At 43.9% G+C, this 17953-nt stretch overlaps 1 protein-coding gene across 1 annotated transcript in view; it reads left to right on the top strand.

Moving 5' to 3' along the window:
• Wwox (WW domain containing oxidoreductase) overlaps positions 1–17953 on the top strand; it is an 876711-nt gene that overhangs the window by 259501 nt on the left and 599257 nt on the right. The window contains exons 7-8 of the mRNA XM_041649948.1: positions 9178–9363; positions 14481–14745. Of these exons, the coding sequence (XP_041505882.1) occupies positions 9178–9363; positions 14481–14745 (451 nt within the window). The remainder of the gene's footprint in view (positions 1–9177; positions 9364–14480; positions 14746–17953) is intronic.

Genomic DNA, 17953 nt, shown 5'->3' with positions numbered 1-17953 from the left:
TGTCCAGTGGCAGAGAAAGACTGTGGCACATGGTGGAAAGTGTGAAGAAGTGTGAGAGCATTGGTACATACTACACCTGAGAAATTGACCTTTAATTTGCAATTAATATGGGGGTGTTCTGGGGTTTGCTTGTTCCTAGGTACTGGTGCGAAGGCTCCCTGGAGCTCACAGGGCATAGTGAAGAAGGCAGTATATACTGAGGATATAGACTGATGGGATTGGCTTTACTAAGAACTGCCATCACTGGCAGCTTGACCCTCAGTGAGGACTTGAAAGTCAGGGAAGTTTTTAGTGCCCAGGTTTCCAGTTCTATGCTTCTTTTCATTGGCAGTCAGTGCAACAACCTTGTGCTCTTCTTCCTCTGCCTGCTTGTCAATCCCAGCAGGGCTGACCTTGCCAATGGGCTACACAAAGTCTGTGAGAACCTCTGAGGAGGGGCCTACTCACCCTCAAGGTGAGGGCCAAGGGCAAAGGAATGATAGAGGGTGCCAGAGTCTTTAGAGTCACCGTGGAAGAAGGGGAGGTGATGACACATGGCATGGGCAGAGGTGGAGGATTCCACACAGTGTTGAAACAGCATCCAGTTGGCTTGGCCGTGGAGGTGTGTTTGAGGTAGGGGAGGAAAATGGACACATAACATTTCAAAAATAAATAGGAGGAGTGGACAGTGGATTGATTGTGAGCTCAAAACTGCTCTAACAAGTAGCTTTCTTTCTCTTTCCGGCCCTCTTGTCTCCCTGTGTCTTTTTGTCATCCTCCTACCCCCACCCCACTGCTTTTTTTCTCCACTCCTTTCCCTTCTTTAGTGATTTTTCTTCTACTTAATGGTCAAAATGATTTTGTGTGTGAGAGAGAGTAAGAGAGAGAGTGGAGGTTGGAGAACAGCCTCAGGTGTTGTTCCTAAGACTCCATAAAGTTTTCGAACTATCATTTACTCATTCTTTGACATTTTCATCCGTGTATCTAATAGACCATGATCATATCTAGCCCAGTCTCCTCTCCTACTTTCTCAGGTCACCCTAGAACATGCGCCGCTCTCAACATCACATCCTCGGTCTCCTAACCCACTGTATCCTTTTAGCGCCGTCTGTTGAGTGCTGGCTGACCTTGTGGGCTTGTTCTTGTACAGGTCCCGTGCAGGTGACCGTAGCTGCAGTGAGCTCCTGAGTACAATGGGCTTGTCCCAACCAGAAGATAGCACTACATCCCTTTAGAGGGGTGAACCTGGAAGTCACCACGTAGGCCCTGCTGGCTGGCCAGCATGCCCTGAGGATACCCCTGTCTCTGTCTGCCCCAGAGCTGGAGATTATAAACTCACAAGACCCTGATACATGGGTTCCAAGAATGAAGCTCAGGTCACCAAGTCTGTGGCAGCAGTCACATTCCCAGCTGAGCTGGCATCCCCACCCCTGTATCCAGGATTTGGTGAAGCTAATGGATAACAGGTATGACCCTATATAGAGAGAATGCCTGAAATTGGGGTAGGCAGCAGGTGGGGTGCTAAAGGGGCAGGGAGCCAAAGAAAGCTCAGAAAACTCAGCTGTTCCTGATAGGTTAGCCACAGTCCCTGGATAGGCCCCACCCTTTTACTTCCTGCCACGCTCTGCTCTCCTTTTAGGAGAAAGCACCAGTTGGACATGGCTAGCCAGAGCCTGGCTGCATGATCAAGAAGTCTCACGAATGTCACTCAGAAGGGTACCAACAGAGCTGCCCGCTGGTTCATCATTACGACTCCATCCCTGGGGTGGCCCAAAGGCAACACACTGACTGCCAGGTAGAAGGGGTGCTGCTTTCCGACACCATGCCCACAGCAGCTGGAAGACTGGCCAGGTCCATTCCTCAGAGATGGATGGGGCAGTATCTCCCCATGTCTCAGAGAGCGGGACTCCTGCTGGTCGAATTCTCCCATGCTCGGCCTGGATGATGGTTCTTTCCGCCTCCATCGCCCTTCCCAGGTCAGAACCCACCTGAGGACCAAATCCTTCCCTCAAGGCGCTGACTAATAACATCTGCTCTGGGCCCCATTGACGCGTCTTAATTTCCATCCCGTCTTCACAGTTTGATCCAGACTTCTCTTTGATGGCCTGTAAATATTCATCATCTGAGACTCTTTTGAATTGCAGTGGCTTTTAGTTAAAATTGAGTAAAATGTACCATTTGAATAATAAAAACCTCATTAAAGGAAAGCTAAAAGAATACTTTTCCTTTTGTACAAGCCAATTAGTTACCCTCATAATTAAAATAAAATAAGTCAAGCACATTATGGTTTCATATTCCATAAGCCTGTTTCTAATTAATAGAGGTGACATGGCTTAGGTGCTAGGTACACATTTTGCCTCCAGTGTTGTGCAGTCGACATTAATGAAGGCGAAGGAAATGTGGGTGGGGGGCAGCTTGTCTCCTGTGTTCTCTGTGAGCCAGGCCGAGGCCTTTAGTGGGTCTCATTCTCAGGGACACGAGACGGCAAGAATAAAGATACCCAGAGAGAACCTGTGGTCGCTGAGAAGATGTCAGATTAAAATTCTCAATAGCTACACTCAGTGGCTCAACTGTCCCAAAGACAAGTATTCACAGACCTGGATTTTTCTTTTGTGGATAAAAGGGAATGATGTGGAGATAAAGGGGGCTACCATTTAACTCCCTCAGCTGCTGACAAGATACAAGGCCAGATGCTCATCATCGTCTTCCAAGTTGTATTCTTCGGTTCCCAGTTTATAGGGGAGGAAACAGGCACGCATAGGCTCACTGACTGGCCAGGAACCTGCTAAGAAAGTAACCGCCCTGGGTCAGATGGCAACACGTGGGGCTGTCCATCCATTTTGGATATTGGATCGGTTACTTATGGCTGTGACAGAAGGCCTGACAGAAGCAACTGGGAGAATGTGGGATTCATGTAGAGTCGCTGTTTCAGAGGGTCTCCGCCTATAAGGGCTGAGAGGGCATGCTGGGGAGGGGGCAGTTCAGTCCATGTGGCTTAAAGCTGTTCCCCCTGTGGCCAGCAGGCAGGAAAGAATTGGGCCAGAAGCAGGCCCAGGCTGTGTAACTCTTAAAGGCTCCCTCCCAGAACTCATTTATGACAGCTAGGCTCTGGGTGCACAGGCCCTGCTCCACCCACTCCACCCACTCCACCCATTCCACCGCCTCCACTGAAGCTCCAGCAGCTGGACCCAAGTCCACCTGTGGGTGGCGTCTCGTGGCCCACCAGAACCGTCCTTCATCTTGCACTTACTCGGTTATTTGTTTACTCATTTATTTTTGTCAATCCAAATATTTGGATTCTAACCTCAGGAAAGTTGTCTCTAATTACATTACTAGTTCTGTAATAATGTAATCCAAAAACCTCCTGTTGTTCTCTCTGGACAGTGGCAACAAGAATGCATGTCACCCAAGGTTACCATGACAGTTAAATGAGCTATGTACCCAGAATTCTCAGCAAATGTCTACTCCACAGTTAACACCCCCCCACACACACACTGGAGGGGGGAAAACAACTTTGCGAAGTGACCAAAACACTAGAGTTGTAGCCAAAAAGGAGCTCAGACATCAGACACTCACATGCCTCCCTCCTCTGCACACACTACATTTTCCAAAGCTTCTGTCTTGCTGCAAAGCCTCCCGGGTACAGATTTCTGCTTTGCTGTGAAGCAGGGCTGGTGCATGCAGTGAGGAGCTGACGCCTCAAAGCACTCAGGTCCAGTCTTCAGAGAGTAATGACATCACATGGGGCTGTTGACTGACAGCTGCAGTGCACACCATATACGAAACAGGAGTTGTCCCCGATAACACAACCACTTCACCGTGCTTATTTTTAAGTGGCAATAAGTTGGGAAGTAGATCAAGCACCAGAAATGAGTGCCATGCTCTCTTAACAAGATCCAGGTTGGCCCGTGATAATGAGATTTCATGAATCCTTAAAGGTGAGATTTGTCAATATGCTGTGCTGTGCATGCTTTTCACCAAGCATTTAAACAGACTTTACTATCAGTTCTTTATAGACTTGTCAAAAACCTCGAAAAGGAGGGAGTGCTTCTAAACTTGCTGTTTGCTAGATGTCAAAAACAAAATCCTGGGAAGGAAAGAACATGACAAGCAAGTGTCACACAGGAATAGACACAGGGACTTCAACAAAATGCCAGCAAACCAAATCACGTAAAAAAAAAAAAAAAAGAAAAGAAAAGAAAAGAAAAGGATTGTATACTTATGATATGTAAGGAAGTCAAAATTAAGTATTCAAAATTAAATCAATGGAAGAATTACAGGTCAGAAGAATAAGGTCATCTGGATGGATATAGAAAAATTATTTGCAAATAGTTAAGTATTCTTTCTTGATTAAAAAAGTACTCAGTAGAGTTGTAATCAAAAAAGGCATTTTTTCACCTTATTAATGTATACAGAAAGACCACAGCCGATATGACGTGAATGCTTTCTCCCTAACACCCAGAAACAGGCAGTGGTATTAGCAGCCAGAACCCATTCTAATTGGAAAGGAAAAATTAAAACTGCCTTTCTTGTAGATGAAATGACTTTGCATGTGTAACATCTTAAGAAATCAAATTGAGAAGTATTAAAACTCACGCCAATTTCAGCTGGATTGCAAGGTGACCACTCAGTATGTAGAAATGAGTTTGTTTCTCTGTGGGAGCAACAACACCTCCAAAAGGAACTGAAGAAAATCATTTTGCTTGTGGGCGGCAACATCAGAAAGAAGAAAATCAAGAAGCAGTTTTGAAACTTTGAAAATAATTTAACAAAAATGTGGAAAGCTTAGACTTCTGAATGTATAAAACGTTGTTGGAAGAAATTAAAGGACACTCAAATGTATAGAGGTAGCCCGTGTTCATGGATTGGAAGGTGTGACTCTTTGTCCCTCAGGTTCATCTACAGGGTGGATTCAGTTTCCTTTAAAACTGGAATTTTGGTCTTGAACTTCATATGAGAATGAAAAAGACACTGAGTAGACAAACCAAGAGTGGAAATCAAGTAGGAAGCCTTCCTCTTCCCAGTAATTCAAAACATACCCTGTCATGACCACGGACATTCGAGAACTGAATGGAATTGAGGTCTAGAATTAAACCCTCACATGATTGATTGATTTTTTTTTTAATGCTGAGTAACTCAGTTGGGTAAGTAAGTCTTTTCTATAGATGGTTCTAGTAATACTGGGTACCCACCGCAAAGAATGAAGCCGAATCGCTTTCATGTGCCATACACAAAATTAGCGGAACAGGAATCAGTGACCTAATATAAAACCCAAACTACTTTATTCCACAAGAAAAGACAGAATCACAATATCTTTGTGGCATTAGAGTAGATAATGATTTCATATATCCAACCCCAAAAGCACAAGGGACAAAAGAGGAATTAAAAACAAACCAAAACAAAATGAGAAATCACTAAAATTAAAAGCTTTTGTGTTTCAATTTATGCCATCAAGAAAACATAAAGACAACCTATAGAATGAGAAGGGTATCTGAAAACTGTCTACCTTGAAAGGGCTTCATGCATCATCCATAAAGAATTTTCATAATCCAATAGTAAGAAGATAAAACTGCGAGCTCCAAAAAGGGCCTAGAAACTGAACTCACTTTTCTCCCAAGAAGATATGCTAACTACCAATGAACACATCAAATTAGTCTCAGTATCGTTAGCCAGGACATGTAAACCACAAAGAAATGGTCACTCATGTTTGCTAGGGTGGCACAGGGTTCACTGTGGACAGAGAGATTGTAAGAGCCAGAGGATAAGGGAGCGTCTAGGAGCTAGATCCCTGAAGTCTCACCAGCATGAGCTGAACAAGGAAAACAGCAATAGAGGTGCTAACATGGCTGAGGGAAAGGCTGTAAGTCCTCAGCCCTACACAAGGAACTACAAGCAACCCAGGAATGCTGAGATTGGCAGAAATTGTCTTCCCCAGGGAGGAGCACACCAATTGGTCATCAAATACCAAAGGGTCAACCCTGAATAAATACACCTACAAGTAACATTATACAGACTCAGACTGTACAGGTTGTATTTGTGTATTTAGGATGTGTGTGTGTGTGTGTGTGTGTGTGTGTACATGTCTATGTATGTTTGTAACAACAATAAATGGAAAAAGAATCCATGAATTCAAAAATGAGCAAGGAAGGGTGTGATAGGTTTGGAGAGAGGAAAGGGAAGGGGGAACTGTTATGATTCTATTATAATATCAAAAGTAAAAGAAGTAATTTCAAAAAGAAAGAAGAGATGGGCGGTGAAAGTGTCATATGGATGCAGATGTGTGTAGCACACAGCTAGTGAGGGTCCCACTTTGGACCGCAGTTGAGTTTGATTCACCTCAAAGGCAAACACAGCGTTATTCTGAGTCAGCGGTTCCATTTGCAAGTGCGTACTTGAGAAAAAGAAACAGACACATCTCCAGAAGAACCGGCAAAGCAATGTCCACAGCAGCTCTATTCACATTAGCCCAATACTGCAAGCAACCCATCTGTCAGTCAGAGGATGAATGTGCACGTGTGATGCTGTCTGTGCATGCAGCAGAGTACATCTCAGGCTCAGGAGGGAGGGCAGTGCCCATTCTTGGTACAGGGCAAAACCCCAAACATCATGTCAAGTCAAAGAAGACAGTCATAAAAGACCAGCTATCATCCTATTTACATGAGATGATGGTGTTTGGCAAATCTATAGAGTAGAAAGTATATTCGTTGTGTGTGGGGGTCGATACCATGCAACTCATGATAGCTGATGGGTTTCTTTTTTTTCCGTTTATTTATTTATTAAAGATTTCTGTCTCTTCCCCGCCACCGCCTCCCATTTCTCTCCCCCTCCCCCAATCAAGTCCCCCTCCCTCGTCAGCCCAAAGAGTAATCAGGGTTCCCTGCCCTGTGGGAAGTCCAAGGACCACCCACCTCCATCCAGGTCTAGTAAGTTGAGCATCCAAACTGCCTAGGCTCCTACAAAGCCAGTACATGCAGTAGGATCAAAAACCCATTGCCATTGTTCTTGAGTTCTCAGTAGTCCTCATTGTCCACTATGTTCAGCGAGTCTGGTTTTATCCCAGGCTTTTTCAGATCCAGGCCAGCTGGCCTTGGTGAGTTCCCGATAGAACATGCCCATTGTCTCAGTGTGTGGGTGCACCCCTCGCGGTCCTGAGTTCCTTGCTCGTGCTCTCTCTCCTTCTGCTCCTGATTTTGTTTCTTGGTGACCGCATAGGGAGATATTCCATTTGTCTTGCTTTTGGTTTTGTTTTGATTTTATGTTACCACATATTAATTTGTTCGTGCGTGTTCCCTCAGATGTGTGTGCATGTATTTGGATGAGTGGGTGTGTGCCAAGGCTGGTGTGTGGAGGCAGGAACAACTTGCAGGAGTCTGTTCTGTCTTTCCACCATGTGGGTCCGGGGGATCAGACTCAGGTCATCTGAGTTGGTTGCAAATGTGTTTATCCACTGTCCTGGCAGCCTTGGTTCTGAGTTTCGTTTTTGGAGACAGGATTGCACTCTGTATGCCAGGTTGGCCTAGAGTCTGCTGTGTGGCCCCCACTGGCAGCTGCCTCCGTCTCCTCAGTGCTGAGAAGATGACAGGCGTGAGCCACCACATTTGTGCTGGTGTTTCTCTTTTTGGAGAAAGCTGTGTAACACACCTAGTCACGCATGCTGACCTTTGCCGCCTACCTTTTCAGTTCGCCTAGGAAGGTCGGGGAGCCCCTTAATTCTCTGTTGTGCATTTATCTGTTCTCCTATTGAGGATCATGCATGGGTGACTTCTAGTCCATAGTTAATTTTAAGTTATATTCATCTGTGTAATTATTAACATCTTTATGTATACACTTGGACTCTTTCCTTAGGTAAGTGTCTTGGAAAGTGTTGATTTCCTAAGGTAGATCATCACAACCTGGGTGACTTAAAGCAAGAAATTCATAGTTTCTCATGGTTCTCGGAGCCAAAAGTCTGAAGCCAAGGTGTCTACAGGTGGACTCCATCTGGGTGGCTGTAGGGGCCTTCTCATCATTCTCCTGGCTTCCTAAGATCGTTCTTGATCCTTAGCTTTTCTCAGCTTTCCCATCTGTCACTCAGGTTCCCTCCACCCTATTGGTGTGTGTGTGTGTGTGTGTGTGTGATTCTGTAATATATATTTTGCTTCATAATGGATTCTAAAACAAAATGGATTTGCTTGTTATTGTGCTGTGGGCTTCAGACCATTTGCTTACAGCCTACTTCACAGGACAATTTTCCCCAGTTTAGTTTGCTGCTTTTATGTTTCAGTTACAAATACAGTAGAGAGCCTTAAAGATCTACCATTGTGTAGTATCTGTTCATTAGGATTTCTTTTTACAGAAAATGTATTTATTAGGATTTAGGACTTTCAATCAAATGAAGGGTTACTTCTAGTGTTAGAATTGTGTTTACAGCACATCTCTTCTTTCTTGTCCCCAGGCTCATTTCTAACAGGAAGATTTAATCTGAACCTAAAATGAAGATACATACCTATGCATCTTCACACACACAAACACACACATACACAGAGTGAGACAGGGTTTCATGTACCCAAGGCTAGCCTGGAAGCCACTTTGTAGTCAAAGATGACCTTGAACTCCTGATCCTCCTGCCTCCCCTCCTGAGTACTAGGGTTAAAACATGCTTGGCTTATGTGGTAATGAGGATGAAACCTGGTCTAAGTCTAGGTTAGGCAAGCATTTCTAGGAGGAATATATTCCAATATCTGACTGTCTCTATAAACAGAACATTTTCCCCTTGATGGGTTTATTTAGTACCTACTAAGCATCAGGCCCCAGCGTCAGCCTTTCTTGTCAGTCTTTTTCATAAAGAAAGGAAATGAACGGGCTCCTTGTGGGTATTTGGTAGGCTATTTTGATTGAACTTAAAAGTGTTACTAATTGTTGGTATTAAAAAGCAGAGTTAACTAGAGACTCTGTGTTCCAACTCCAGAGAGCCACCATTGTCTCGATCTACTCCTTATGGTTCTGGGGTAACATGCATGTCTTGTGTCCTGTGAACTTCTTGTTGCTTGTACCTTGAGGGAATGACCCATTCAGACTGATGTAACATCCTGGCGTATCTCATCTCTCACTGGACGGACTCTTGAAAACCCTGAGAAATGGTTATTTCTAAGTGGACATAGATGGCACCTAGTTTAAGACCATCAATTTGTGCCTGATATTGTCTCTTTCATTGTGTAGGTCTCTTCATGTGCTTGTGTGCAATGCGGGGACTTTCGCTCTACCCTGGACCCTCACAAAAGATGGCCTGGAGACGACCTTCCAGGTCAATCACCTGGGACACTTCTACCTTGTCCAACTCCTGCAGGACGTTTTGTGTCGCTCAGCCCCTGCCCGTGTCATCGTGGTGTCTTCTGAGTCCCACAGGTGGGTTTGAATTTAATTTGATATTTTCCACTTGTCCCTTTGTTTACGCCATCTGAAATTCTCCCCAAGGCTCCAACTGAAAATCATCTTGATTTATTCAGGGCTCAGCATTTAAAAGCTCTTACAGAGAACCCCAGTTCAGGTCCCAGCCCCCAGGTCAGGTGACTTATAGCCACCTGTGACTCCAGGTACAGAGGATGCAACACCCTCTTCTGGTCTCTGCAGACAACCTCAACCACCCCCCCACCCCCCCACACACACATACACAGTAACTCTTAAAAGTACTAATTTTGACTAGATTTACTATGAGAAACATCACTGTGCACAACCTGGCTTCATTAATTTTTCCAGATCTTTCTACATGTGTGATCATAGGGAATTGTTTCAGGGTGGGGAGGACTGTCTAGAGCAATATAGAGTGATTTTACAATTATACCTTAGGCTCCCCATTGATTTCACTCGGAGATGGAATAATAATTGATGAAATCTGAATGGCATGACCTTTATTGATTTGTAATTCAACAACTTCAAAGTCTCACGGAGAGGAGAGCACAGTTATTCTAGCAGGGGAAACAATGCAGTTAAAGGCCGCGAGATGAAATCCAATTGTTTTATAATGAGAAATTAGGGAATTCAATGCAGACATTAGCAGCGTAATTGCAGAAAGGGAAGGACTGTAGTTAGCGCGTATTGGAAATCTGGCCATGCCTCTTTCGGTTAGAATTTCAATTTACACATCAGATGGCGTTTCTTTCTGATTGCCATTAGACTATTCAATCGACGAAAAAGACATCTGAAAACATTGTGGTGTTTTCAACATATTTGTGCTGGAGTTGGATAAACAACTAACTGTTTCTAAGAGAAGTGCTAAGAAAAGACAAAGGGTTTTCTGGGCAAAACAAGATTTATAGCTTGTTCCGGAGAATTCCCTTCCCAATGTTCCTGGTATTGGGGACCGGGGCCAGGGGTTGCTTCCTTAGTAAAGCAGCTCAAAGTAAATAAATAAATAAATAAATATAAAAGAACGTGCCAAGGACTATTTTCTTTCTCTTCTTCTCCACCTTAAGTCCTGAAATGTTTTGGTGACCCAGAATGTAGCTTATTATTTTTTTAATCATACTTCCATAAAATGTAACCCCTGGGACTTTGAAGAACGAGACCAGCCAAGGGTTAGCTTGAACCCTTTATCACTCCCAAGCACAGGGGCTTACGGTGTAAGTGACACGCTGCAGACAGATTTACTCTTGCCAGTTTAGATTTATGATGGCTGCAGTGAAAGGGAAGCGCGGGTAATAATCCCCCCTCTGCCCGCAAGAAGACACAAAACATCTAGTAATTAGGTAGTAACAAAATCTGGCCAGGCTTATCTTTGCAAATCACACCAGGTTTGCGGAAGAAAGGGAGTGGCCCCCGCGAAGCAGGGAAGGAGGCTACCGTGGAGGCAGACAGGAGAGAAAGATGTAGAAATAAATCTGCCAGCCCCAATCGCTTACCAGATGTGGAGGGCACCACGGGATATGTTTAAATGAGCTGGTATTTAATGGGAGACGGTGTGGAGGTGTCAGCTGCTCAGTTCCCTCAATAAAATCTCTGTCTCAGCTGCCGTTTCCTGGGACGCCTTTGTTCTCGCTGGAACCAAACTGTAATTCCTGCTTACTTGGAGGTTCAAGTCCTAATTTCATATTAAAGACAAATTTGGAAGGAAAATCCTTGGCCTCCTGACTGAGGTCCATTGTCACATCTAGCAGGGCCTAGTTGATTGTGTGTGAAAGGCCTGCATCTGTGTGCTGACTGGCTCTTCGTGTCCACTTTCTTCTCAGTAACATTCTTACAAAATATTAATTCCTACCCGCGGGACTGTTTATTACTCTTGTGTTGCACTTCCGAGCCCCAGAGAGCAAGCATGGGTGCCAGGCACACAGACAGCGCTGGCTCACTCCTGGAGGACCCAGAGCCGAAACCAAATTGTAAAATGCAAAATGTTGATATCTAATTACCTCCATAAACCTTGTCGGAGTCTCTTCGTCGGAGTCAAGACCCCCTGTTAGGGGAAAAATAAAGTCTTATGTTTGCAGAAAATATTCTACTGGATGCCCTCGGGCGAATTATTTATTAACCACTCTCTATCTTCACTGTGTTTTACTTACTTAGCTGGAGTCTGAGCGAATGAATTGAGTTTCTGCCTGTCTAAAATATATCATAATGAAATGGGCAGTTGGCTTCCTCACTGTGAAAATTTTTCAGATAACAATTAAAATAGAACGAAAGGAGCAGAGTGCTGGTCACACAGCTCTAAACAGCCTCAGCAGGAGGAAGTGACAGGCGGATATGTACAATCAGACATAGTCACACACACACGTGGTCACACATACAACTCCACACAACCAGCTACCGAGGCTCACACTCAGTCACCCCCACAATCTCACAGGTGTAGAGTCTCACACACATATTCATACAAATACTGCCACACACAATCATACATAGACACTCATCCAGCCATACCCTGACATGGTCTCACCTACGTAGACTCTCAGACACATAAAATTATATACAACCAGAAAAAAAACCCACATAAACCACACAGTTATATAACAAACCCGCACCCAGAGTCTCACATAGTCTCAAAACCACACAGTCCGATATCCACAATCACACATGTAAGTCACACACACAGCCACAGGAAACTACACACAGTCACAGACAGACATCCCAGTCACATATAATCACACATGATCATAGACGAAATCAGCCCACCACGAGTTTACAGTCCACACAGGCATACACATGGGCACACACATCTCATCACCAACACAACCTCACACGTGCAAGTTCATTTCTACTACTTAAACACACTAGGTGTTGTCTGTGCAAGTTGTGAAGCCATATAGAGCAGCTGAGGTTTCACAGTGTGACAGGCCAGAAGAGGCCATTGTTGGAGGTCCAAGACTAAGGGGTCATTCACAGAGGTTGAGGTTTAACACCATGCAGAGAGCCCAGGAGGAGCTGTTGGTAAAAGTGCAGCCCAGTTGCAGCAGAGACCCCTGCATTTTGGAGATGCCAGTAGCATGGGATGCCTACCAAGAACAGCCAGAGCCTAGAAGACAAACTGTGTGTGCTGCAGAGACCACTTGGAGGAGCCCAGAAGATTGTGAGTGAATCCGAGATACTGGACATTGAGTTAGTTACACTGTTGGAACTTGGTTTTGCTTTGTTCAGATTACAACTGTAGCCTGGTGCTTTCCTCTCGAAATAAGGGATTATTTAACTTATTTTTGATTTTACAGGAGCCCATTGAAGGACTGAATTTTTAAAGAGACTTGGGGGTTTTAAAAGAGACTTTGAATTTTTGAAAAGACTGAATTTTGAAGTGTTTGAATTTGTAAAGACTGTGGGACTTTTAAAGTTATTTATGATTTTTAATGTGAGATCTTAAAGATGAAAGAGAAAGGAAAGGTTGTGTCTCATCCGTGATGTGTTTGTGTGTCAAGTTGGCAAGGGGATAGTTTTGTGTCAGCTTGACACAAACTATAGGTAAGACTGTAGGGCATTTTCTTAATTACTGATTGTTGTGGGAGGGCCCAGCCCACTGTGGGTGATGCCATCCCTAGGCTGGTGGTCCTGGATTCTATAAGAAAGCAGACTGAGCAAGCCATGTAGAGCAAGCCGGTAAGCAGTAGCGCTCCATGGCCTCTGCATCAGCTCCAGATTCCCACCCTGTTTGAGTTTCTGTTCTGACCTTCTTTGATAATGAAATGTGATGTGGAGGTGTAAGCCCATAAATCCTTTCCTCTCCAAGTTGTTTTTGGTCATGGTATTTCATCACAGCAGTAGTAACACTAACCAGGATACTCTACAATGCCCAAAGTTGGCATAATGAAGCCAAGTAGAGAGAGTCCTTCAACAAATATGATACTATCTAGAACATTCTTTTAGGTTGTTTCTTATTGTAACATGAGGGGCCTGGCTTGTTTGTTTGGGTTTCTGTCCCGCCAAGTACCCCACAACTGTTTAGCCCCAAAGAAAATCACACAAAGATCTCTATAAGTTATAAAGCTGATTGGCCCATTAGCTCTAGCCTCTCACTGTCTAACTCTCACATCTTCATTGACCCATTTTTCTGATCTATGTTAGCCATGTGGCTCAGTACCTTTTTTTCAGTGGGACAGCTCACATCCTGCTGCTTTGGTGGTCTGGGCAGGAGTGGGAGGAATCAACTTCCTCCTTCCCAGATTCTCATTACATCATTTCTACTTCCTGTCTGGTTTTCCCACCTATATTTCCTACCTGGCCAATCAGCATTTATTTATAACATGACTGACAGAATACAGACAATTCTCCCGCATCTTATGATCCATTTTTTTTTTAAAGGCAAACACTTTCTTTTTTGGCAAAGAGATCGGCATAAAGGAAGGAAACAGCTGGTGTTTAATGACTCTGTCCGACTCTTATAAAGCATCAACTAGTTACTTTGATTTGTGTGTGCCCATGCCATGGGCATACTCAAAAACAGTAGACTTGGCCAGAACTTGTTTGGGGCTTTGTTTATTTATTTTTTTAAATGTTAAAGACTTTTGATGGCACCTCACCAAGGTTGCAACCCTTTTATGATCATTAATTTTTAATCTGGAAAAGAGTCTTGGAGGCACGACAGCTCATCTGTATTAACTTAGATGCACAAATGAAAATATACAGGGCTCATACGTTTGGCTAAAATAATCTCGGGAAATCCTGCCAAAGTATAGGAACATGATACTGCTTTCCTAATTAGCTACCTTTTATCCAAGGCTTGTTTCCATTTAATTATTCTTGAACTTGTGGTTGAAGATCTTGAGGTACACGTGTACATACGAGCGCACACAGACACACACACACTCACACAGAGAGAGAGAGAGGTAGGGTTTATTTGGTCTACTGCACTCCTGGGTGTAGGCTTAAGCTTCCTCTTTGGATCACATTACTTGACAGCATGTTAAGTCTCCAACTTCTGTTTGTAAGGGACATGGTGGTGAGGTATTCTAGATCAAATCTCCACAGTTCGTTCAGATTTTAAATAGAAATCTAAAGCCCTGTGAGAAGCTGCATCTTCTGTATTCTATGTCACGCTTTCTGTGTTTCAGATTTACGGATATTAACGATGCCTCAGGGAAACTTGACCTCAGCCGCCTGTCTCCATCACAGAGTGACTATTGGGCCATGCTGGCTTATAACAGATCCAAGCTCTGCAATATCCTCTTCTCCAACGAGCTGCACCGTCGCCTCTCCCCACGAGGGGTCACTTCCAATGCCGTGCACCCTGGAAACATGATGTTCTCGTCCATCCATCGAAACTCATGGGTGTACACGCTGCTGTTCACCTTGGCCAGGCCATTCACCAAGTCCATGGTAAGTGGATGGCTTCTGGTACTCCCAGATGCCTGCCTTTCTTAAGCATCACAAAAGGGTCTGCAAACCCAGACCTGTGCGTCGACTTGTGGTCTCATTGTTGTCTGCCGTCGTGGGGCTGGTATGGAGTATAACAGCATCATTGGCAAAGGTTCCCCATCACGTCTGTATCATCTTTAGATTCGGTCTGTCATTCTGACAGAGTCTTGGAGGCTTGGATAAGAGCCGTTGATTTTCATTGTTAGGTGGAGAACACCTAAAAATCTTGGAGGTTTTGGGTGAGGTGCGCAACAATTGTCTGTTTCCTCTCTGTGTAATTTCTGATTTGGTTGACAAGCTTCTAAAGTCTATTTTGTGGAAAATGGCACTTGATGTGTGTGCTTTGCGTTATTGGAAGATGTGGATTAGGAAGCAATTAGGAGGTGCAATTCCTCTGGGTTCAGTGAGACTTTGTATCGGAGGTTGTAGATGCTTCTTGTAATGGAGGTCTTGGGGGTAGCTCTTTCCTGGGGAAGGCTTTGTGGCCAGAGTGTGGTCATCCTTCATATCCCTAAAGACAAATCTTTGGTTGAATCACGGTGCTGTGGTTAGAAGTGAAATGTTTGCAAAGCTGAATGTGAAGATTTTACGTTTTTGTCAGTTGTTTGGCAATAGCGTGTAAAGACCTCTTCCGTGAATTCATTAACCCAAAGTGACTTGAATGAAAAAGGTGTGTGTTCTGCAACATATTTGGTCAGTTGCTTTTCTAAGCCTCGGGCTTTAAAAAATGTGTTTCTTTTAGGGCCATGGAGATGGCTTAGTGGAATTAGCATTTTCTGCATAAGTATTGAGAATTGGATTCAGATCCTCAGTGGGCAGGTGAAAGCTGGGAATGTTTTTATACATTTGTAACTCCAGTGCAGTGAGACAGCCTATCTCTAAATAAAGAAATACATAAATAAATACATAAACAAAACAGTAGAGAGTATCAAAGGGAGAACCCAACATCTGCCTTTTTACACTCATGCACACATGGATGTGTGTACCACATATGCATATTCCACACATATACACATGGGATAAATAATAAAAGTATTCCTTTTGAATTGATATATCCATGGTGTAGCTACAGATGCTGTTGTTAAGTGATAGAAATTGTTCTTTTTTCCTGACACACACACACACTTGGGCCTTTGGATTCGACTAGCTATCTGGTGGTGGCAAGGGAGCTAAGTGGCTGCCTAGCACAGTAGACCAACCGGCTCTCCTTAACACTCCTCCAGATCAAGCGCCAGTGTGTTCTCTGTTCATTAGGACAACTTATGGGAGTCACATCAAGCACCTGCCACCTACATCCCAAAGAGATGTCCTGAGGACTGACAAGAAGGAGCATTGTAGTCAAACCATGGACCTAGAATTTGTCTGGTAGTCACCATCATTCCATTGGCTACTTGTAGCAATTGAGACGTTGATGTGAGCAGTACAACTGAGCAAGTTCTGAATTCCATTTCATTTCAGTCTAAATATCCCCATGTGTCTTGTGTTGGTCATATTCTGTACAGTGTGCTGTATACAGCAGCTGTTGCAGAATTCTTCTCTCCATGACCTCAAGTTATTCTTGATTCTATGAGCATTATCTGTATCTAGAAAGTTCTTCTCTGTGCCTCAGTTGTGGACGGTACACATAATAAGGGTCATGGGGCTAAAAATGATAATAAATAAGATAATTCTATTTGCGGTGGCTATAGTGATTTTAGTTATGACAAATAGGGAGTTTGGTGGTGGGTATGGGGGTATTGGTGACTCTGTCACTCTCCCGAACAGTCCAGGAGTAAGATTACTGGCAAGACAGAAGGATTGCATAGGAGAACATGGGGCGGTGGCCTCACACATATCTTTCTGGTCTCAAGGAAATCACAGTGGCTGGAACTTTCCATTTTGTATCTCTAAGAGATTAGGAAATGAAACCTTTGATAAGTGTTTTAAATGTTACTGTTGACTTCTCTTCTTTGTGTGAATATAGTCACTTTGAAACAGGATATCACTGTGTAGCCCTGGCTGGCTTGGTATGTATTATGTAGCCCAAACTGGCCTCAAACTCAAACTCAGAATCCTTCTGCCTCCCACTTTAAAGAGCTATATTTATAATTTTAAGTGTAGAGATTAACAAGATCATAGCACATGTAACCACATTTTGGTTTTCTGTGGTAATAGTAACCTGTCGAGACGGCTGATGGTACTGTTGCATTGAGTTCCCTATTGATGAGTTCCTCAGGAGGGATGATGGAGCTGGGGAAGGAGAGGTGGACAGAGGAAGCCCAGGAAGAGGGAGCTCAGGAGGAGGGAACTCAGGAGAAAGAAGTTTGGGAAGAGGGAGGAGGGAGATCAGGAAGAGGAAGAATGGACATAGCTCTTGCAGGTCACACTCATCAATCTCTGTTCCAATGCAAGTATTCAGGACTCTGCAGCAAGAAAAGGAAGAAGCAGCAGGAGTGGGTAGAGCTGGGATTGGTCTGTCCCCAGCAGGACACAAGGATCACTCTCTTGAGCCATCTTCTTCACCTTCCTCTTGTTGCTTATACTGTGAAAGGTGTTAGTTTTGTGGACAACTGATGCGCTTCTGTGATATTCAAGGAGCTGTATATTGAAACGCAGACCATGTTTACCAGAGTTTCTGTCCCATGTACAGGGTGGATTCGTGAATAACAGCTTAGCACCCTGTGAAGAGACAGTGAGAGCTCCATTTCTGCTTCAAAGTCCCTCCTCCATATTGCCTAACCAAAAGCTCTTCTCACTGTGACACGGGCATAGCTTGAGTATACTCTCCCTTGTACAGGGCCCAGGAAAGAAAAAAAAAAAACACAACCTTGCCTGTCTCTCTGAAGCCCAGCCTCCCCTTCTCTGCTGCAGCCAGCTCCCGGAAGCATTAAACAGCAGTGTTTTAATATCAACGTCCCTTCTTTATTTGCTGTGACTCGCTGTGACTATGGTGATTTTAGTTACCGTAATTAGGTCACCCTTCATGGAGTCAGGCTATTTTAAGTGGCTCTTTAAGGACTATTGTTGCAGATCAGTAATTTTACAATTGGATGCTCTTGTGCAACTTTATTAAATGTAATATGTCTTTTAAATGTTGCCCTTTTACAGTTATACGTTTCTAATTGTTGCTGTAAATGCATTATCACTTTGAAATTAATTAATTTTTGCATTTGGGCCTCCTGCAGTATAA

The sequence above is a fragment of the Microtus oregoni genome, unplaced genomic scaffold (genome assembly GCF_018167655.1).
Source record: "Microtus oregoni isolate MIOR12 unplaced genomic scaffold, Mior012 000004F_ref0000308, whole genome shotgun sequence".
Lineage (NCBI taxonomy): Eukaryota > Metazoa > Chordata > Mammalia > Rodentia > Cricetidae > Microtus > Microtus oregoni.
The sequence above is the reverse complement of the archived record's forward strand: the minus strand, read 5'-3'. Positions and strand labels throughout refer to the sequence as shown.